The following is a 21,257-nucleotide window of genomic DNA, read 5'->3' on the forward strand; positions in this document are numbered from 1 at the left end:
GTCTAGCTTAGATAAAAAAAGAGCCGAACGCGGGGGTCGAACCCGCAACCTTGAGATTAAGAGTCTCACGCTCTACCGATTGAGCTAGCCCGGCGGAACTCGTTGAAAGGTACTGCTATAATATTACTCTATGTACCCAGCTTGTTCCCGTCGAGAATCTTTGTATTAGTACAATAAGGATCATACCTTATAATTTCGACACCTGTGAGACATTAGTGGTTGGGCGTTTGAATCTGAATAAATAAGTATTCCTGATATTAATTTGTGCGTTTCCAGTTTACTGGGCGGTAGAAACGCTAGTACACATGTCATTATGATACGGAGTTCAAAATATGTTTCCCGGCACAAGCGGTCGATCTATATATGTACCAAATAGCGACCCACCCTCGTCACAATCACAACCTATCGGCATTAATATCCAGAACCGTATCTATTGTCATAGCCCGACCCGGGATAACCGTGATACCCCTGGCCATGCCCATGTGATTGGTGATGATGCTCGTGGTGCTGATGTTCCGGGGGCCTGTAGCCAGGACCCGGAGGTGGGTGGCCATATTGGTCTCCATAAGGGGTACTCTGGTAGCCCCCATGGGGCTCACCGTACCCACCACCGGGATGCTGCTGTGGAGGTGGCTGATAGTACTGGGGATGATGTGGCTGGGAGTGCGTTTCATAAGGTTGCTGGCCATGTGGTTGATATGGACGATCAGGCTGTTGGTGCTGGTATGGAGCCTGATGCTGGGGAGCTACATTCTCAACACGTTCTTCTCTCGACGAGCCACCCGGCAGGAAACTAGAGAAGGCACTCTCTAATTTGCTCAAATTGGATATGCCTGGAATGGGGAGCTTTGAGAGCTGGTCCCAGGGGAGGGATGAAGACTGCTGTTGCTGGGGATGTGGCTGCTGGTGAGGAGGATGCTGCTGCTGGTATGCGGCATGGCTAGGCCTGTTACCCCCCAATGCAGCAAAGCCAGTACTGGCATGCGAGTGCCCGACCTCACCGCCGTTGTTCTTGCCTGCCCTGACACCCTCCGAGCTCAGAATATCATTGAGGCTTGCACCCCGATCCGGCCTGGAGTGAGCCCAATTCTGCACGGCCTCGAACATGGTCCGGTGTGCCTCATTATGCATGTCGCGCAAAGCTGGATGGTGGAACACACACAGGCAGTCGTCCAGGACCTGTTGCTCTGGGACTTCGGGATGCTCCCAGGCGTACAACACCCGAGGTGCGACATACTTGAGGATAGCCGAGGCGACTCGACCAGCGGGTTCATTGAGGATGTTGGAGAAGTGATCCTTGGAAAGCATCGAGTGGGTTGGATCAGTGCAATGGGGATTCGTCCATGGTTCAAATTGGTGCTTCCCAGAGGCATCAATGACGCTTGACGAACCAGCTTGCAACGAATTGGAAGCGGCGTTGATGATGGGACGGATGAACGGAGCAAGAAGTGACATCACGAATATAGTCAGGGTCTCCGTGACTTTTTCCACCAGTGCCTCTAGACCCGGAATCTTCTCAATTATCGATGAAAGCTTCCGCACCACATTATCTCTGAACTGAAGAATGGGGTAGATCTGGGCCACAGTCTTCTTGGGATCAAAGTCTGGCATTCCTGGCAAACCGGGCCCAGCAGGGCCTCCGGAGGTCGAGGGCTGGCTGGGCCCTGAAGCTCTACTGAGCGATTCTCCCAGGTCGCGTCCGACAGCTGAACCGTAACTATCCAATCCTCGAGACGTCTCGTGGGCATATCCCGTCCTCTGACCACCGTGTTGATTGGCATACTGCTGAGCATCAGAGCGACGTTTGAGTTCCTCAGCCTCCGCGATCAAGTCCTTTGTCCCGGGGATTTTGCCCAACAGCCCGGTGAAAGCAGAGAGAGATCCACCCGAGGAATTCGCCTGAGCATCCCCCAGCGCGATATCCATTTCATTGACCTCTGACTGAGTGAAGTGATCTGTAGCCTCTCCAAGCACGGAATGGAAGAAGTCCACCATACCAAAGGTGCCTGTCACAAGGGGAAAGACACGGTGACCACGGATATTCATTTCGGTGGCTGCGCCGGTATGCGGAAACACATTGCGAAAACCCATTTCACGGAGCGCAAGTTCACAGTAGTTTGTGTGCGCTGCAAAGTCCTCCAGAGTATGTAGGCCTTGACCCAGGCATCGCAGAGCCTCACAAAGGTCTTCCTCCTTCCCCTTGTGGTGTCCACCGCTGGTGTACAATCTTCCATAGTGGATGCTCCTCGCCAGACTATACTTGATGTAGGCAGTACTCGTAGCCCAGTCCCCTCGTTCGTTCGCGATGTAGTTCTTCATACCAGTCTGTGGGTCGATTTCAAGTTCAACTTGGCGGATGGGGCCACGGAGTCGAGAGTCGTACTGACGTGCATCCTGATTATCGGCATAGTCTTTGGGATTGCTACAAAAGTCGGACAGAAGCATCAGTACCAAAACGTAGACGCGCCGAACAGAATAAGGGATTGACATACTCGATATGCTCCTCCGGGCGGTATACTCCGAGTCTCTCGGAGGTGACCTCAAACTCAGCCGTCGCATAACCGAAGCTCAAGAAAGAAAGGATCCAAACCAGGATGCGGATGGTATCGGCAGGAAGGCTCTTCAAGGTACCGACGTCCATTGCCTGAGAGCTTAAGAAGCAAGTTAGTAACTGCTTTCATATTTACAATTCAAAGAAACGGAATACTCACTAATCGCGCAGCCAGTTTCCAAAGTAAACGCGCTTGACCATAGTAGACGTCCACTTGTGGCCTTTGATAAAGGCAATAGTCTTGAGCATATCTTCGATGTCGCCATGTCGCCAATTTTTGCCTTCAACCGCCGAGATAGAAGCGATGTCTAATTGATCTTAGCGACGAACAACAGGAGGTGATCAAACAGAACGAGAAAGTGGACATACTGCCAGCACCAAAGGCATGAACCTGCGCGGGTAGCAAAACCAGTAGCAATGCCACCACAATGAGGGCGTTGAAGCCCGGACTCATTCTGCGAGTCATGACCCAAATAACGTGTCTGTATCTCTGTACTCAGTGAAAGACAAACGGCGTCAAGGCACTGGAGGTATATGGCGCAAAGCGTGGGGTATCTATATCGTACTCCCAGATTTCAAATTTTCGGCTAGTCCTTGCTATATGGAAAGAAAATAGTCAGATGGAAGGCGACCTCAGATGCCAACAGGAAAACAAGAAACTGCCCGACTAGTTTGCATGTACAGAGTAAGAAAACTGATGATAGCCGAGTTCAGAGCTGAAGGATTGTCGTTTCAGTTGCCCCGCTAACATCAGCCTAGCTAGCTGCGAGAACAATTTCTTAGCCTACTGGGCAACAATTAGTCCAAACTAGGACAGCCCTATTATTTTTGAAAATTTATGCAGAGCGTACTTGTACCAGACCAGTAAACAATGTGTAATAACAGGGTACGAGGTATGGAATACTTCCGTACAAAACACAGGTTCTCAAGGGTAAGGAGGGGGCAAGCTGACTCTGTGGACCCACAGTATCAACTAGTAATGCCTTAGACTACAGTAGTACCTATGGAGCACAGCTACCTAGTACAGTATGTAACTGGAACTATAGGCATTACTGCTAATAATTTTGCCTTGGTTGACTCCAACGACTGTATCAGGGGGATTCTCTCAACTTATTTTGCTTTATTACTGTTGAAGGGGTACAACAAAGAGAGAAGGCATAGATGCGGAACCAGCCCGACAGACTGTGATTGAATCCTCTCATATGACTGCATTCTAAAACCCTCCAACGCCTTCTTTGACAGATCTAAATATAGCTTCTGGTGGTCCTCGCTCCTGCTGATCATCACCACTATCAATCGGATGCTGGGAAGTGGAGTTGAGCCAGCTAAATGATGATCAACAATGTATTGTATGCAGCAAAAATTTTGCCAGTGAAAGGCTCAATCATGACTGGGAGGGAGATCGTCTGGTAGATCGTTTATTCCACGCCTGTTGATATTGTCTATTGGATACCTCTTTACTTCATAGTTCATGCTTTAGTCATACCCAATGTAACCATAGAACCCCACTTTGTTTCTGCCGCGGGGTAGATACTTGTTATCCTTTCAGAGTAAATTGTATGATGATTATCATGAGTTGACTCCACACATTGTGAAGGACAAGTAGAGATCACAAAAGATTAGCATGTAGGGTGGCATGTACTCAAAACAAGGTAGTATTTGACATACTACATTGTTTGATAATGGAAATCATACCATGAGCCTGCGCATGCAGTCTCCAACAACACATATAAGCTGATTGCTCAACCCACCCCACCAGATAGCTAAACGTCAACTACTCCATCCAAATTATTCCTCGGCACCAGGAGTACTATCTACAACAATGACAGGCTCAACCTCTTACCTCGATGCGCTTCAGCGGGATGGCTTCGTCGTCATCCCCTCGCTCCTCACCGCAGAAGAAGTCGAGCACTTCCGCGCCATCGCTACAGAAGCAACAACCCTCGCCCGCACCGGCCAATGGCCTCACTTCCGCACCGTCCCCAAGCAGTTCCCGCCCTGGCCCAAAACCGCACCCCCGGCCTCCGAAGGCGGCATCTGGGGTGTCCAGCACCTCCTGCACCCGCAGATGCCCAACCGCACCGAATTTGCCCGGTTCTATTTCTCGGAGAAGGTGCTAGCAGTCGCGGAGGAGCTACTCGGAGTAAAAGGCACGTCAACCGAGGCTACAGAGCCACTGGTGATGGAGCTATTCAATCTGCTTGTCGCGCCGGAAACGAAGGACTTCGAGCTCCGCTGGCACCGCGATGATATTCCCGAGACGGTGTCGCCGGAGGAGGAGATGCGGTTGCTGCAGGCCAAGAGCCCGCAGGGTCGGCAGTCGCATGGGCAGTATAATCTGGCGCTGTGTCCGGATTCCTCGCTGATTGTGGTCCCCGGGTCGCATCGGCGGGTGCGTACGGAGACGGAGCGCAGTGCCGGGCCGTATGAGCCTGAGTTGCCGGGTCAGTTGGTGGTGGAGCTTCGACCGGGGGATGCGGTGTTCTATGATAGTAATATTCTCCATCGGGGAGTGTACAAGGCGAAGTCCCAGGAGGGTGAGGAAACGAGGCTGACGCTGCATGGGAGCATTGGGCTGAAGGTGTCGGCGTCAGGGTCCGACGCGGACGAGAAGGTTCGGGCTACTGCGGTACTGCAGCACGGTGTTGGTTCGTGGGTTCACCATGAGGATGCTGCGTTTGGTATTGGCGAGCGAGCAGAGAAGATGAGGGCGAACTTGATAGCGCTCGGGACAGGTGAGGGCGTCGGATATTCTCTACAGGGCTAGAGCCATCTGTCAATTTCAGCTATCTTCGAAGCCAGATAAAGTCATAGGAGCTTTTCTGGAAATCAAATCACCCGTGTACCTGATAATGACACAGAGGGGTATCGTATCTTGAACTAGTCAATGAACCAGACGATGACGTTCCGATATAAGAACAGACTTTTTCTGGACTATTTACAATAGAGCCGCAGTCATTATCATGACCATCACAAGACCATCATCAGCTGTTCGCCGGTCGTCGTCCGTACACGTAATGGTACGCAACGTATACATGTATATCGGGGCGCAGCAGGTCCGCGCGTACTTTATCCACGTATTTCTGCGCATCTTCACCACTCCAGCCGAGCACGCGAGTAAACAACGCTAAAGTATACGGCTCCACGGCCTCGTACAGTGTGATCTTGCCCACTCTCCCGATTTCTTTCAACCGGGGACTCTTGGGCCATGAGCCCACTGGGCACTACAACCAGTCGTTAGCAACTTCTTAGCCACATCGAGAGAGAGAGAGAATATAGAGGTACCTTGTAAGAATCATCCGTGACATTCACAAACCCCACTTCCTGCATCCACCCTGCCAGGCTCGACGCAACATTCATCGGCCTGCCAAACCGCGTACTCGCCTCATCAATCTTCTGCTGCCAGTCTAGCAGCATAGGCGCGCGCTGAATCGTCCCATCATCCGAACGGATCCACGTCTCATACTCCTGGATCTCGACCCAACCCCCAGGCTTGGTATGCCTGTACGCCTGGCGCAGGAACCGGTTCCAATCGCCAATGCCCCCGCCGAGACTCCGAGCATGGATGTAGTCGAACGCCTCGGCTGGCGTGAACGTCCAATCACTCTCGGCGTCATCGACATTGAATGTACAGTTGGGCGGCGCCCAGTTGGGCTGGATGGGACTTAGATCCGTCCCCACGATCTCTGCGTCGGGGAAGTCATCGGCCATCTCCAACGCCCAGATGCCTGTCCCCGTGCCTACGTCGAGGATGCGTTTCGGTCGTCCGTCATTGAGGATCGGCGCGCGGTAGAGATCCCCTCCTACGAGCAGTTTGAAGAGATGATGCATGAAGGCTAGCCGATCTTGTTCTTCCTCGTCGTTAGGCATTGGGTAGTGGCCCAGTCGGTAGGCGTGGTATCGGCGGCCATTCTCATAGAGGTAGTCACGGGTTGTGGAGGCTAAACTGAAATTTGAGTCAATGATGGATTGAGCGTCGCATAGTGAGTCTTCATCGCTCGTCTGGCGATTAGTCGTTAGTTTCAGCTCGTGAGTTTTTGGGGAGTTGAAGAGGGGAAATCGTGACGGATGAGGGGTAATTATACAAGAGTTGTATCATGAACGAACCAGAATGATAGAGAAATAAGATTAAACAGATCCACAATCAGATGCAAAACTCGCCGTCATTATAAATTTCCTTTGCGGTGGAAAGAAATGTAGGCTATTGCCGACAGAAGAGTCGACAGCCATAGTACATTGCATACAACAGCCCATTGGCCACAAATAGAGGCAAATGTCTTCCTCCAGACAAAACAAAACAAACAACGGGGGAGATGAGAACCAAACTAGATAGGCACATGAGAACAAGGAGAGGGTAGCTTACATCAACCAGGATATGCTCATCTGGATTCGGATGCGACATTTCTATGATACTTATGACGAAGCTTCGTCCAGTATGGAAGAAAGGAATCTATGAGAACGGAAAAGGAGAACCAGTGAATACAAGATTCAGTAGAGCATGGACACAGCCCCATTTAAATATCGAGGCCTTTTCAATAATGATTGATCGAGATAACAGCAATACTAATAATTACGGAGCACAGAGTGAGGTGACATCCGCCAGACTGGATGGAGCACCTTATCGGGGGGGGTCCCCTATGAAAACACAGTAACGACAGCAAACCACAAATCATAACCAAGAAAACCAATTAATATGAATATGGTTCAAATTCAATGTGTAGATAGGTACCTTAGTCCAAGACTCTAAACGACCTCGCCAGGCGCAAAAAAGCTGCAGGGGGTTCCAGCCCCAAGGAAGAGGACGATGGGTTTCCAATTGCGATTCGGGCGGTGTGCTGTTGGGACTCTCTGGAGAGCCAGTGCTGTGGTTCTGGGAACGAGCACTGCGCTCTGTATGGACGGGATGTTTTTGACAAGATGGCTTAGTCGCCTATCAGGTCTAACCTATTCTACAGAAGTCAATGCTGGTCATGCCTTAGCTTACTGACGGAGTCCGACGTATCCTTACGTATGTGCAGCTCTATGCAGTACCCTGGGTCTAATTTATGAGTCATTGACTGTTATACCACCTCTCAAACATCAGGATTAGCTTAATGGAATCATCCTAATGTAGTCTCTCTTCATCTTTGAAAGTAGTGGTACAAAACACAGATCCCATGGCTGAAACCTATTTGATACCTTACCACCTGGTAATCAGGCAATACTCCGTAAGTGCACAGTCCCCGTCCCAAATCCCAAATCCGCAGCCAAACTCAAAGCCCCGCACGGCTGGAGCCGATCTTGGGCCGAAATATCCAATCAATTCCCCCACTGGAGGCGATCAGCCAATTTGTCGGGTCTCCTTCAGAGTTACAGACTTACGGTAGAGTACTCTGTATGATGGGCCATCCGTCAAGTGGGTTGCCTCAGCACAGAGTATCAATCCAGTATCTACACAGTAGATATTATCTTGTCTATGTATGGCACCGCCAACTTGGTAACTCATGTCAAATACGGACTACCCCTAGGGTGATACACTTTGGACGCGGTGGATGAATTCTGGATGTGAGTGACCGGCCAGCGCTCTTCCACCAATCCAGCGCCATCAACGACGCTAAGTGGAAATCAGACTGAGCAATGAGGGGCTCCTGGTTAGCCTGATCAGCAGCCACAGGAAGCCTTGCTCCGTGGACTCCCTACGAAGTAGCCTGGCGGCCTTCTAGAAAGTCGTGATGCGCATGTGTATGCGTTCTTAATATGGCAGATCTCCTAATCACAGATATTTGGAGATGATCATATCCATATGTTTGTTTCCGAAGTGCCTAGTACAGTTCCATCAGCGTCTCCAGGGCTATAACCATTCAACAGGGCGACACTGTAGCCCTCATCTCTGTCTGCAGCTCCATCTCTCTCCCTAACAATGCAAAATATAATAATCCTGCGCCAAGCCAAACTAGAACAAAGACAGTAAAAGGACTTGCATGCAGATGCTACGTAAGTGCCTAACTCCTTCTTGCACGTTGTGCAGCCAGCACTCAGCAGCCATAGAGTTCCGCTTCCACGGCTACTGGTCCCCTCGCTGCTTCTATGCCATGCATCTCGGCGCCCTACGTTTCAGAAGGAACAAGAACTCCTCCTGGAAGGCAAAGTGCGAGTGCCACATGGATATTTAGTGCATACATGTATTACAATGGATGTACGACAGCCGTACCGAAAGCCGGCGCTTTATGGCCGTGCTAGGGGTCTATTCAGTAGCAGCTACATACATAACGTCGTCAAGTCTGGTCAAGAAGTCCTCGAGAATCTTGACCGTATCATTTGAGAATGAAGAAATAGATAAGGTAAAAGGAATGACATCCGATCAGCCCAAGCTGCGGAGCTTCTCCTGTTCGTCGGGAGTTAGGGCGGCGAACAGTTGATCGAACCCGGGCTTGCTGGACGCATTGTGGAAGAAGTCCAGCAAGAATGCCTGAGTCTCGTCATCCCGCTTGCGTACACCAAACACTCCTTCAGAGCCACCTTCGCCAAAGGCCATCAGCTCCTGCTTGGTTATGCCCAAGCTGAGATCCAGGGTATTACTGGGAATGTCTTCCCATTCACCATCGTCGTCGCTATCCTCTTCCTCTAGAGCGGCCGCGGTAGCTGCATCAATCTCCTTGTTGCCGGATGCAGCGGCCAGCTCCTCGACGAGAACTTTGATAATTTTCAACGGAGCCGACACCGTCGTGTAGCGATCTGGGTTGTTGCGAGTCTGCGACCGAGTCTTGATGCGACCCGTGTCCTGAATGATGAGGTCACCTTTGACTTGCACTTGGGCAAGGCGGGGATCCTCGAGGTTGTAGAGTGTAGCCAAAGCAATGATGTTTTGCTTAATTTCGTCGTATCCAGCGAAGTTGACCGAGTTCTCGAGCCATTTGCTCAGAACAATTGGCAGTCCGCTTTGACCATTGATATCGACTTGCGCCAGGAAGTCAACCACCTCCCGAGCGTTTATCAGAGTCAGTCGGGCGAATACAAGGATCAAACTCTGGATAAATTGTGCCTGTTGAGCTGTGGCAAGACGCTGAGCGACAGCGCGGAGCAACTGTGGCAGATAAGGGCCAAGTCTCTCGGCTCCAGCTCTTTCGACCAGCTCGGCTGCCAGTTGTCCCACTTCGGTTGCGGCGTTATCGTCGACCGACGGGCCCAGCAGCCGATCAATGATTATCAGTGCAACTTCAACCGCTTCCTTGCCAGTCTGGGGATCGCGCCAGGCCACGAACTGATCAAAGTCATGTGAAAGAATGTGCCGAACAGCTTCCGTGGCAGGGCGAATTAGCTCAGCATCGTAAGAGTCTAACAGCAACCTGTTAAGTTTGGGCATGACAGTCTCTACAAATCCGGCAGGCAAAGGCTGGAGGGCTCCTTCCGTCAACGCACGCAAGAGATCAGCTGCAAAGTTCGTGAGAGCATTCTCGTGAGTGAGGTTTCCCACGTCAATCGCGCCCATGAGCGAAGGGAGTACTTTTTCACAAAGACGGATGAAAGCGTCAGCTCCCTGTTCGGAGATAGATTGTACGATATCCTCGAATGCCTCGGTAACAATCATTGTCAGCTGGAAATTCGTAGCCCCATTGCTGGCTATGTTGAACAGGACATCAATGGCAACAGATGACAAGACCACACTTGGATTAACCATGATAGTATCGCGAATCGTCTCCGCTAACGTGACCTTGAGGTCGTCGCTTTCAGATGGCTCCTGGAGGTCGTGCGCGGCAATGAACTCCGACAGGGCACTGATAACTGGAACCTGAAGTGGGACTGTAGTGCTTGCAGGAAGAGAAGCCACGAGATCCTGCAGGGCCCGAATGCAGGAAACCTTGACCACCTCCGAGGGGTCTTCAGCGATCGCCTTGAGGGTCGCTTCGAAGTAGGAGATGGCGGTAGGCTGGAACGCTTCGCTCGCAACTTGAGCCAAAACACCTGCCATAAGGTAACCACGAGCTCGCAGAAATTCCTCTTCTTGCTGGATAGCGAATGTAACGAAATTGTGGAAGCCATTCGCCAACTCGAAAGATATCTGTTGCGAGACTTCGTTGAAGTCTCGCAGCAACTGGTTGAGAATGAACAAAGCTGATTCACGAGATTTCCATCTGCCAGAACTATGTTAGCGATTTCAAGCTCAGTGGTAAAAGTGATTAGAATACATACGTCGATGTTGAGTCGGCAAAAAGATTGTTCATGTAGGCGAGGAGACCTTCAACAGTTGTAACCTTGAGCCACTCTCCCAATTTGATGACCAAGTCTCCACTGCAGGTTCGGGGTGTGTAATTCGCAGTGACAGAGGTCTCTTCCGAGAGAAAGAGATTCACATCAATGTCCCAGAGGCCTTCTTCTTCAGTCGTAATCTGGGCGTATGAACTGGCGAGCTTTAAGATCTCTGGAAGCCAACTGGCTGTTGCTGCAGCCTGACCAGCGTTCTGCAACTGTTGCTGGAGTTCAGCTTTGACTGGTGGTGCTTTTAGAAGGGCTTGAATCAGATCAAGCTCTTCCAGCACAAGGAAGTCCAGCGTGTAAGGGAGTCCGTCCACATCTTCTAAGCGGCCCTGTCGTTCATCTTGAATATAGAAGTCGTGGTAAGCAGACTGAATGTTGGAAAGCTCTGTCCAGACAGTTGAGAAGTAGACCGGGCTTTGAGCTGTCATGAGGCCGGGAAAGACCATTCGAATCTTCATAAGCGTCTAACAGTGAAGAATTATGCCGTTAGTACGAGTTGGAGATGTCTCCAAGTTATTGAGACAGCCTACCTTGACCACCTGCAGTTTCAGTCCAATTATACCCCTCCATTGAGAAGGGACCTCCCCCTCTTTGGACTCCTCTTGCTCACTGGGGGCCTGTGGCAAGGGAGCCTTCAATGTCTCAATGAAGAATGGGGACCAGCCGCTCAGGACTTCATCCATAAACTGCTTGACTGCCACCTTATGCTGCTCAAGCACCATCTCCAGGGTATCAAAGCAAGAGCGAAAAACGGCAACGGCCAATGCCCTCAGCATCGGCTTCCTTGACTCATTAGTCGCAATATTGAAAAGAGTGGTAACCAGGTCGCGGGCAACACCGAAGAACTGCTCCTCACTGAAACCGGTGTCGACGAGGTCCAACAGAACCTTCAACGCGCCGTGCAATGTACCAGCACTGCTATTAACATCATTAATGACCTGAAGCAGCGACGGGAGAAGCTCTGGCCATTCATCAGGGAAATCGGCGCTGGCAATCTTGCTGACCGCATAGCTGGCAGACGATTTGACTTTCCGCTCTTGCACATCCGCAGTGGTGGCCAATTCCAACAGAACACGTCGGAGCTGAGCCTTGTTGGTGTCATTGATCAGAACCTGACCCTTGAATTCGTCTAGATTCGGTGACCAAGCGGCCGTAATGAAGGTACGCAGGACGGACAGGGAGGACTGGCGGAGGTTGGTAGGGACGGAGTCGTGAGAGGCTATGGCGGCGAGAGAGAGGGGGAAATGTTCATTGGAGTAGAGATGAAGAAGTTGGAGCTCAGCGGCCTTTCTTGTATCGGCCGCTGGCGACTGTGTGTCTGCGAGGAGTGTCAAGAGCTGTTGCTCCATGATGAAAGCAGTTTGAGGGGTAGTGCAGGCTACCGGAAGAGAATGGTAGATGTTCCACAAATTGAAGCCAAGGCCTCAGAGCAGCTACCTGTAGAGAAAAACGCCTGCTGATCGATGGCGCCTGCAATTGACCTGCGATTGAAGATACAAATTGATACGACGTGAATGATTATTGTCGCGTAGGAGGGGCAGAAGATGGTGGACGCACACAACGCAAAAGGGGAGGCGGTGAGTATATTGTTCATTATAACGACTATTTCAAGTAACTGAAAATTATTGTAATTTCGATAGCTGCATACGCCAGTGTAATGCATAATGGATAATGGGGATAGATAATGGCAACTCCCCAATCTCTGACATCACAGTCTGTTATTCTCTCTTTTGGATAAGAAGTGGCCTTTAAGGATCTTGTCCTTGGTATGATATAGAGCTCCTACTCTGTATATACTTCAAGAATGGTTTCCTGTCACTGCTGCAGTGCAACAGTCGAAGTAGAGAAAGTACACCTCTGCCATTTCACTTCATTACCTGTAACCTATTGTGGAGAAGGATCTACTGTGGACCGCTACTACGTACTTGCCTTATTTCTCTTTTCCACTAAGTGCTGATGTCTCTTGACTCCATACATATGTTGTCCCAGTAGGAATATGCCAACACGCATACCTATTTGAACGGAAAAGGTCATTACTTAGGAACTAAAACACTTACACAGAGTAATAACTTATCGACATGAGTTGGCAGGCTTGTGACAGGGAGTAATATGCAGAATCTTACGCACTGGGATACACATCAACAGCAGACCGTTGTGGAACATGAAGAAGATAGATATTATTGAAGATACTGCAATGGAAAAATCAGAAACCAAAAATTAAATAATGATATTATGCACACAAGACAGAGAGCCCTGGAAACAGAGACGCTGATCATTAGTGGAGCTCTTGGCAAATTGATCCAGTCAAGTTATCTACTGTCGAACGTACAGGACGGTGAATTGTCCTATGTGGAGACAATCGCACTTCTTACACAGCTCTCAGGTGCAGCAGCAAAAGGCAGACGAAGCCGTAATGAAGAGCACTCAGGACACAGGAAATGGAGAATGAAATAAATAAGCTTAAAGCAAAGAAATCATCAATTGTACAGGACTGCACATTCCTTGAAGATAGATTGGACAGCCCGAGGTAGAAAAGCGTAATGTAAATCTTACAGAAAGGTAAACAACACCAGGTTCTGCACAGATCGCCATAGAACAATACCCAATCTTTCCCAAGCAGATACTAGGTATCAATCCTCGGCCAGGCAAAGGACACCCAAATGACGCGGAAAAAGATTAGCCATTACTAGTACTTGCTTCATCCGTCGCCGCCACACTGGTAGGATCAGAGGTTGATGGGCCAAAGAAAAGAGAGCTAAAGAATTTAAGCAACATCATACATACATACCATGACGTAGGAGGATACCTATTGATGACATGACATGCTAGAACCCAGAGGAACCCTGTCGATGGACTCGCTGTTGTGAACCTCAAGTAAAGCAGCTCGGAGAATTCGATCTTCGTATACGGAGTACAGCGATGAGCAGTCACAACAATAGGATGCAGTTGAATATCAACCGCGCCTAGGAATGAGTGATGAGATCTCCTGTCATTCCAATTCTTTGAATCTTCGTGATGCTATTACTGTGGGATTACTAATGCCCTGACCCTTTCGGTTTGCTTTAGCAGAGATGATCGGCCATAAGTCGCCATGGAGGCCATACTGTGTACCAACCAGAGCGGTTTGAGCGGTTGAGCCACCCGATACTTGTTTCTGGTGGAGAACGTAAGAGTTTTTGAGATGAGGACTTCGAGAGCAAAAACGGGAGGGATCATGGATATTGTCTTCAATGCTAACCTCAATATACAAGTGCTAATGCACAATACGTAACAATAATAATAATCGTCACACTTGAAGATCAGATAGGTCAATTGTTGACCTTATGAACGGAATGGTTCTCCTGTCGACCTTTCCTTGGGACAGTGAAATTTGGGTCAGGAGCAACACTTACTTTCTTCGGTCAGCTCGAGTCATATGTCCTCAGCTACTCTCTGCCCATAGTCGAGAGCGTACAGAGTATGGAATTGTGACTCGTGTTCAAGCTGTTCTGCGCGGCATCCACACCCATGACGCAACCACGTGATGGCATGGGGTAGTTGACCTTCTGCGCCTTTTTCCCTCCAGAATGTTTGCCTACCATTTTTCGCTTCTTTTCTGTTGACTTGTTTTCTCGCCTCGCCTTCTTCTTTTACCACTCTCGCTTGTGTGGCGCATATAAGCTTGCATTAATATTCGATCTGAGCTGCTCATATCGATTTAATTCCGACACATCCCTGTGAGGAGCAGCCCATGTACTCTCCCTCACTCTCTCCATCGCACGAAGGGTCTCTCCGAGTCATCTACCTAACGGCTCTATCCACATTCAAACGGGTACAAGAAGACCCCTTGTTTGCCCCTTTCTAGAAAGCCCACATTTACTCTGTGCATAATACTCCTTTCCAAGTATTTTTGAAGTTTTTCAACAAGCAAGAACTAGTGGGGTACAGGTAAACTGAACCTGGAAACAACAGCAAAAAAACCAGGAACTACAAAAAGACGAATTCCCGTACCTTAAAACGAAGCGAAACAAGACAGAAACGCTCTCTTGAGAACTTCTCATTATCAGCGAACGACTACTTATATCTCTTTGATTTCCATATTTTACCCCTTGTGTGGTCATAATCATTCTCCGTTTGATTGATATCTCTCGACCTTTTCTATTCGACTATCACGATATTGACGAGTCCATTAGTACATGCCAATGTTTTGAGCTTTCTTTGCATGTCCCCTGTTTCAAAACTTGTTGTCTGTATGTAAGTATCAATCACCCACCGATGAAATACCTAATTCGTACTCTGTACTCCGTACCTTGTTCAGGTTCCGGACTATTCCCGCCCCTCCCCTCCATGTCATCCATATCTTTCTGCCCACTAAATTACAGACTAAAAAAGACCTCTTCTTTTCATTACAATTAGTTACTACTGATGTTCATTCCTTAACTCCTCACCTGCTCCTTCTCAGTCATCCATGTTCTCTGCTTCCCAATCTTACCCTCAGACTCTCAGACTTAACCTAGCCACCAACCACCACCACCAAACCCCCCTCCTCCCCCTCCCCGCCTCCATCCCTACTCAGCACTTTCAATATCATACAACACGTTGATTCTCTTCTCCTTTGTTTTCCTCAAAATCTGTATTCTATTATAGACGGTCTTGCTTTTTCTGTGTTCATAGCTCAGTTCTATTGCCTTTCTTTCCTGCGCAATATCACATCATCCCCGCCCGTCCTTTGTCGCGACAATTCCAACTCGGCAGACCGACACGTCATCTCCCATGGTTTGGTGAGAGAAATAGTGGTTGACACATTGTCTGAACACAAGGCAGAGCGATGATTAGCTTCAGGGTGGAACAACACTCAGAATCGAGATACCGTCCACTTCACCTTTCCCGTGGAAACGACGATACCGGAGCTTTCGACGGCAATGCCGATAGCCAGTGAGAGCAGCACTACGACCACCACCATGACCACCTTCTCCGCTCCGGTCACAGTGCCCATGTCGATGCCAAACAATCAATCTGCGTTGGCGGCATCCTTCACGAACTTTCTCACCGTGTCAATTCACCAAATTCTCTTTCTTCGGTCGGTCTATCCGCGAGCAACATTTTTACCGGTCCGGGCCTACAACTACCCAGTGCGACAATCCCGTCACCCAAAGGTGTGTGACTACATCAATGATGCGTCAATCGCGGTTGGGACGGAGATCTTGAAAGGCACCATCACCGCTGTCAGTATCATCATTTCATCTCTCCGCACAAATCAGCCCCTCGAACGATATGCCTTTGATCTGTCGGGGTTCCCCCGTGTTTCCGCCGGAGATGTCAACACAACATTTGAAGACAGAAGCGAAGATTCATCCAAGCCAGGTGTCCCCGTTCCCGATCGGGGTTCAGCTCCTACAACTGTCGACCTTGAAGCGCAGTTCCGTGCTTGCCTCGCGAGACTGGCCTCTGCTTGCGCCCGGTTGACCCCGTTGCCTCGAGATGACGAGTTCAGTTTTACCGTCTGTATCGAAGTCCGGGAGGACGCATTACCCCCGGCTGGCACCACAAAGGAAGAACAGACCTGGATTGTCGCCGAACCCGGGAAGATTCACCTGAGGTCGTGTACGGCTCCCTACTCTGTTTCCAAATCGAAAAATGGCGACCTGCATCAACTTCCTCCCAAAGTGTCGAATGGTAGGGCCAAAACGGTACCTGTACGACGTGTAGAAGCTGGCGAGCTTCGCTTAGAACTATGGGTGGAAGAGGCGCGACAGAAGTTTAATGAACCAGTGGATTCCGAACATCCTCCATGAATTGCATTATCTGTCTTCTGATGCTTTAAAATCGTCAGTGTGTTTAGGGTTCTGTGTCTCATTCCTTACCCTTGCGCTTACTGTTCTCCATCTGTGATCCTTTTCTTGTCTCTTTCCTTTCAACTTCATTCTTGAATTAGCGTGACCAATGATCGAACATACATGATGGATGAGGAGCAAATATCAGTCGTCTGAAAAGAGTGGCGCAAATACATAAATGGGGCGCGGACGATTTCTGGGACTCGCATGGCATTTACATAGAACAGCTCAAATCTCTCATTTCTCCACTGTGCTCTCCCATTTCTCTTTATCTTTCCTCATTTTTTCTTGCCCGTCTCTCGCTGTCGTCTTTTGACTCTCTTTTCTCATATCATTTTCCTTCTTTGATCACCTTTTCCCTTTCCTTTCTTCATTGTCTCGACTTTCCATACCATTTTCTTTTCGTACTTTCATATCTTGCGTGGAGTTGCGTTATCAGATGATCCTAGCCAATACAAATATCATGCAAAATAGTAAAAAGTCGATAGCAACGCTGCCACGATATACCGTCAACCAAGTGCAGCTTTACGGATACGGGTCAGTCTACCGAGTCGTCAGACACAAAGTTATCCGCCCGTAGTTATCGGACACGGGGCACTGATACTACTGTTTGTCTCTACACAACTGAGTTGATGAAGTGGTAAAGATTTTCATCATGATCTGACATCTTCAACCTAGTACGCTGGTTTCCATGTACTGGGGGAACAAGACAATGTGAGCCTGGGTAATCAATCAGACCGCTGCGCTTGGAGGTAGTAGCAAAGAACATGACAAGACCGAAGCAAAAGCATCGAGTAGATTGAGAAATAGGCGGATAGGCGAGTGAAAAGGGGGTATAGAACCGTTTTTTTAAGGCAAGCAAATTTGAAATCACAAGCTGTGTAGGAAATAAAAAGTACTGATTCTAGAACAGGAAGGTGGGAGCCACAAACAGGTCAGTGGAGAGTAGAGCCGCGAGCGCGTAGGGGCTTATCGCCGTCAACAGGGAGTCTCTAGGGTCGTTTTGTTAATTTGAATGTCTCTTGAAGATAACCGTGACTAGATCAACTTTTTCCAAGAGAGGAGACTCCTTGGATGTGGTGGCATTCTCAGTAAAAAGGATAAAAGTCATTTCTGTAAGCTGGTAGTGGTTGTTGTCCAATGTATTGGTAGCCGTATGGATCTGCGTTCAGGTAATGCGGAGCAGGAGGCATGATGCCTCGCTGAGCATTCGCAAGCATTGGAGGTGGAAAGTACTGATCATAGGGAGCGTATCCGGTTGGCTGATTCTGATTCACTCGCACGGGATCATCGACGAGGAAAGGATCATTGCGCAGGCCAGCTCCCGCCAGCTGTCTAGCACCGGTTATGTTGGCTGCCAAACCTGCTCCTGCGTGAACACGATGCTCACCGGGAGCGTCAAGATGGGGTTGGCCGGCCGGGGGTGGATTGTTAATTGCAACCGGCATGTCGTGATGTCCAAACGCAGGAAACTGTATAGCATCCAGGAAGCCCTGGAAATCGTCGATGGCCTGTGCAAAGGGGTTAAGTCCCTCCCGCTCCAAGGCACGCTGTTGATTTGCTTCAAGTCGAGCCTGGCGCTGAGCTTGCATAATAACATTGAAGGCCGGGTCTCGATGAAAGTGGTAAGGAGCCCTCGCCCGCTCCCTTCTCTGATTTGTGTTATTCGCCTCCGGAAGTTTCACCTGGAGTTCCTCACTGGTGAGGCCGGGATTCTCTGCCCGAATCTCCTCGATTGTCTTCCTCTGTGCTTGTTCGACCTCTTTCTGGTCACGCGTGGGATCATCTTCGACGGGACAGGCGTTGGGACCATAGCCGAAATGAGCATATTGTTCGCGTGTAATGTCTTTCTTACACAGATAACACATGCAGCACCTGCAACTCGGGCATGTCATTTTGTTGCAACCGAACTCCTTGACGATTTTGAGTTTGCATCGAGGGCAATTGCGAATCAGAGCCTCACTCATGGCTTCTTCGACCAGGTGGCGCTCGGAGATGCCCCTGTCTTTTTTCGCTTCTTCACACGTTCTGGGTACATGGGTGACATCCTTGCATAACCGGCAGCTGACCACCTCACAGGATGGGTTGCAGCAACGGAACTCCCGGTCTTCCTCGACCGGTGGGCAGATGGCCTTGAATTCGCAGAAAGGGCAGCTTTCCAGCCCTTCGATGTTGGCACGAGAGATCTCGTCTTGCTGTTGGAGAGCATCCAATTTTGCCATAATCGAAGATCCAAGCACCTCCTTTATCTCGGAGCGCGGAAAGCCAGCCTGACAACCGCTAGTGTCAAAGCATTGAAGCTGGTACTTCATGAGGCCAATCTGTGTCTCTGCAGACTTGCGGATACAGGAGAAGCAGAAGAAATGAACATTCTCTCCTTCGCATGTTATGGTTCTGTTTGGAGGAACATCAGAATAGCAGCATTGGCACTCTACTAGAGTCCCCGCCCGGGCGTGCTGCTCTTGGTTCCTTCTCTCAGCCTCTTCTTGCCTTTTCTGATTTTGAATGAGCTCTCAATGCATTGGTCAGCAAAAGCGAACTCCCATGCTGCACTAACAGAAAAGCTTACCAGCATCCTTGGCAAGCTTTAGCTTGGCATCTTTCGCTTCCATCTGCAACTCTCCATAGGCCGGATGATTGTATATGTCCAAGCGTATATCCTTATGTCTGCGGACTCTTGCCCGTTTCAATTTGTCGTAAGGCCGCCGAGTAGGTGCAGGCGCATTTTCTGTAGTTGACAGAGCTTGGCAAGCCGAGAACAGATTCTTCTTCTCCCTGAGTATCTGGCGGATGTAAGAGTCTGGTACAAAGGGGAACATGTCTCCGAGTAAGTACGCCCTAGAGCAGCGTCGTAAGCTTTGGAACAGGTCTCATACGTCGAAGACGTCACAGGTGAATACTTACGCGGCTTCCTGATACCAAGGCTCCCCGTTGTGGTTTATAGATGTCCATTTATTATCTTTGTCATCGTCTTTGGTATCTTTTCTCTTTCTCTTCAGTTGCTTGCGCTTGGGATATGATGGGTTGGCCAAGATTTCCTCGACCACCATCTCCTTCATGGCCAACAGCATTCCAGAGGCCACATTCGATCCAGTGAGAGACATGTTATCCGCGTAGCGAGACAGAAGTCCTTTCAGATATTCGCGGCAGATATCTGGAAAAAGCTCCATGATCTGAACCGACAACGCGGCTATATCATGAGAGTATTGACAGGGAGCGGCCGCCATGAGTGTTGCAGGCGCAGCAGTTGTTGGAGTTGACATAGTCCCTGGTGCTGGAAGGGATGGCTTGTCAGTCAAGTCAATGAAATCGGCGTGCTTATCACGATTGACAGCTATCCTCTTCGTAGGTCTAGCAAGAGTGGCATCCTCGTCCGACCAGTCAGAGTCCCAGTCATAGTTCTGTACATCGGAGTCCCAGGAGGAATCGTTGTCAAGACTTTCCAAGCCTGAGTCGCTTTGGATGTCATGGTCGAGTGCATAGTTATCTGCAACCTCTGCGGCAACCGAGCCCACAGTGACCTGGGCCATCTTGGCTCAACGAAAAGAGGCAAGTAGCAATCGAAGTTTAAATAGTGCAGCTGGAAGATAAATAAGAAGATTCCTACTTTGCAAGTACGTGCAGATCGTGCTTAATGAGAAATGTAAAAGTAAATGAAGTAGGAAAGGCGATTGGGAAGGATCTTCTGGCGAAGCGAGGGTAGGGAGGGAGATGGAGAGGGAGAGGAGGGCATGAACACTGGAAAGTTTCAATAAAGATGGGCTGGTCTGAAGGCTGGAAGAAAGACGTCAACAACAGATGTGAGCTGGTTTTCTCAAGTTTCATGAGGCCTATGATGGAGGCTGGTCGATTTCAGGGCACTGAAGTGAATACATCGACCTCCACGAAACTGGGCGGTCCTGCAAATAATTATTATTCAAGCTTGAATGACAATAACAGTGATCTATACGAAAGAATATGGAGATACAAGAGAATAGATGCCACAATTCGAGAAACGAACAATAGAGCAATCGGACTTTTCTATCAATGGAGATACTGCGAGAGATGATAAGCCTGAGGCACCAAGAAAAGCCAGCACCTACTGTGTGAGAACTTCAGGTTCAGGTGTTCATCATCATTGAACATCGAGATGGAGACTCAATATTCTTCAGGTTGGTGCGACTGTTTGTTGTCAAATCTTCTAAGCTAGAAATTTTGCTGTCTGCCCTGTGACGTCGAATTGAAGCGCTTCAATTCGATACTCAGGATATGATCAAGCCTAGGGCAAACAAAATCGCTGTTGGGAAGAAGGTTCGACGAGAAATGGACTTGACTGCTGCATCACGTACAAGGCCCCACGAAGATCCTCGTAATAACTCAGGCGAGGCAAATAATCCCGTGCTGTTGATATGAGACTTCACACAACAGGGCGTCTATCCTTAAGGCACGAACAACCCCCCCAGAAGTAAGACAGCCCGCCCCACGTGATTCAACGCGGGCAGTATGAGACCGCCTGTCAGTTGTTCTAATCCTGGGTGAGACATGGGCCATGATGGAACCATGAAACATAAAAGCTCTTCTCTGGTAGAGATCAGGATCTTAAATGTCAAAAAATTGAACATCCTCTGCAACACAAAAAATTCAAGTATCTATCGAACGGATCCAGGGTTCAAGGCTGG

General features: G+C 49.3%; 6 protein-coding genes and 1 non-coding gene across 7 annotated transcripts; 2 read left to right on the forward strand and 5 right to left on the reverse strand.

The window, feature by feature from the left end:
• Positions 1-21: 21 nt before the first annotated feature.
• Positions 22-94, reverse strand: tK(CUU)1. The gene has a single exon. It is a non-coding gene (tRNA).
• Positions 95-196: 102 nt separating this feature from the next.
• Positions 197-3,417, reverse strand: AFUA_2G15840 (Het-C domain-containing protein). Its single transcript, XM_750826.2, has 5 exons — positions 3,403-3,417; positions 2,921-3,338; positions 2,712-2,859; positions 2,493-2,651; positions 197-2,422 (listed from the first exon to the last, which is right to left on the reverse strand). The coding sequence occupies exons 2-5, from the start codon at positions 3,015-3,017 to the stop codon at positions 412-414; spliced, it is 2,415 nt and encodes an 804-aa protein (XP_755919.1). The 5' UTR covers positions 3,018-3,338; positions 3,403-3,417; the 3' UTR covers positions 197-411.
• A 956-nt stretch (positions 3,418-4,373) lies between these two features.
• On the forward strand, positions 4,374-5,318 carry AFUA_2G15850 (phytanoyl-CoA dioxygenase family protein; the record flags this gene model as incomplete). The annotated part of the gene is made up of 1 exon (XM_750827.1): positions 4,374-5,318. One exon carries the CDS (start codon positions 4,374-4,376, stop codon positions 5,316-5,318), a length of 945 nt encoding a protein of 314 aa, XP_755920.1.
• Positions 5,319-5,535: 217 nt separating this feature from the next.
• Positions 5,536-7,744, reverse strand: AFUA_2G15860 (class I SAM-dependent methyltransferase; the record flags this gene model as incomplete). The annotated part of the gene is made up of 4 exons (XM_750828.2): positions 7,560-7,744; positions 6,915-7,500; positions 5,837-6,553; positions 5,536-5,775 (listed from the first exon to the last, which is right to left on the reverse strand). The coding sequence occupies exons 2-4, from the start codon at positions 6,951-6,953 to the stop codon at positions 5,536-5,538; spliced, it is 996 nt and encodes a 331-aa protein (XP_755921.2). The 5' UTR covers positions 6,954-7,500; positions 7,560-7,744.
• A 991-nt stretch (positions 7,745-8,735) lies between these two features.
• Positions 8,736-12,344, reverse strand: AFUA_2G15870 (uncharacterized protein). Its single transcript, XM_077804225.1, has 3 exons — positions 11,317-12,344; positions 10,721-11,250; positions 8,736-10,662 (listed from the first exon to the last, which is right to left on the reverse strand). Exons 1-3 carry the CDS (start codon positions 12,133-12,135, stop codon positions 8,892-8,894), a joined length of 3,120 nt encoding a protein of 1,039 aa, XP_077660386.1. The 5' UTR covers positions 12,136-12,344; the 3' UTR covers positions 8,736-8,891.
• An 885-nt stretch (positions 12,345-13,229) lies between these two features.
• Positions 13,230-17,147, forward strand: AFUA_2G15880 (putative mitotic spindle checkpoint protein (Mad2B)). Its single transcript, XM_750830.2, has 2 exons — positions 13,230-15,019; positions 15,586-17,147. Exon 2 carries the CDS (start codon positions 15,688-15,690, stop codon positions 16,558-16,560), a length of 873 nt encoding a protein of 290 aa, XP_755923.1. The 5' UTR covers positions 13,230-15,019; positions 15,586-15,687; the 3' UTR covers positions 16,561-17,147.
• A 540-nt stretch (positions 17,148-17,687) lies between these two features.
• Positions 17,688-20,999, reverse strand: AFUA_2G15890 (E3 ubiquitin-protein ligase RNF216; the record flags this gene model as incomplete). Its single annotated transcript, XM_077804226.1, has 4 exons — positions 20,682-20,999; positions 19,504-20,498; positions 19,169-19,437; positions 17,688-19,111 (listed from the first exon to the last, which is right to left on the reverse strand). Exons 2-4 carry the CDS (start codon positions 20,127-20,129, stop codon positions 17,688-17,690), a joined length of 2,319 nt encoding a protein of 772 aa, XP_077660387.1. The 5' UTR covers positions 20,130-20,498; positions 20,682-20,999.
• Between the last annotated feature and the right edge of the window lie 258 nt (positions 21,000-21,257).

The sequence above is a fragment of the Aspergillus fumigatus genome, chromosome 2 (genome assembly GCF_000002655.1).
Source record: "Aspergillus fumigatus Af293 chromosome 2, whole genome shotgun sequence".
Taxonomy (NCBI): Eukaryota; Fungi; Ascomycota; class Eurotiomycetes; order Eurotiales; family Aspergillaceae; genus Aspergillus; species Aspergillus fumigatus.

Excerpts from the sequence above, each read along its gene's own strand:
- AFUA_2G15840 (XM_750826.2), bottom strand. The coding sequence starts at position 3,017 with ATGACTCGCAGAATGAGTCCGGGCTTCAACGCCCTCATTGTGGTGGCA. Across the intron at positions 2,860-2,920 it reads TCATGCCTTTGGTGCTGGCA|ACATCGCTTCTATCTCGGCG; the intron begins GTATGTCCACTT and ends AAGATCAATTAG. Across the intron at positions 2,652-2,711 it reads GGAAACTGGCTGCGCGATTA|CTCTCAGGCAATGGACGTCG; the intron begins GTGAGTATTCCG and ends TTGCTTCTTAAG.
- AFUA_2G15870 (XM_077804225.1), bottom strand. The coding sequence starts at position 12,135 with ATGGAGCAACAGCTCTTGACACTCCTCGCAGACACACAGTCGCCAGCG. Across the intron at positions 11,251-11,316 it reads TGAAACTGCAGGTGGTCAAG|ACGCTTATGAAGATTCGAAT; the intron begins GTAGGCTGTCTC and ends CTTCACTGTTAG. Across the intron at positions 10,663-10,720 it reads TTTGCCGACTCAACATCGAC|ATGGAAATCTCGTGAATCAG; the intron begins GTATGTATTCTA and ends TAGTTCTGGCAG.
- AFUA_2G15880 (XM_750830.2), top strand. The coding sequence starts at position 15,688 with ATGCCGATAGCCAGTGAGAGCAGCACTACGACCACCACCATGACCACC.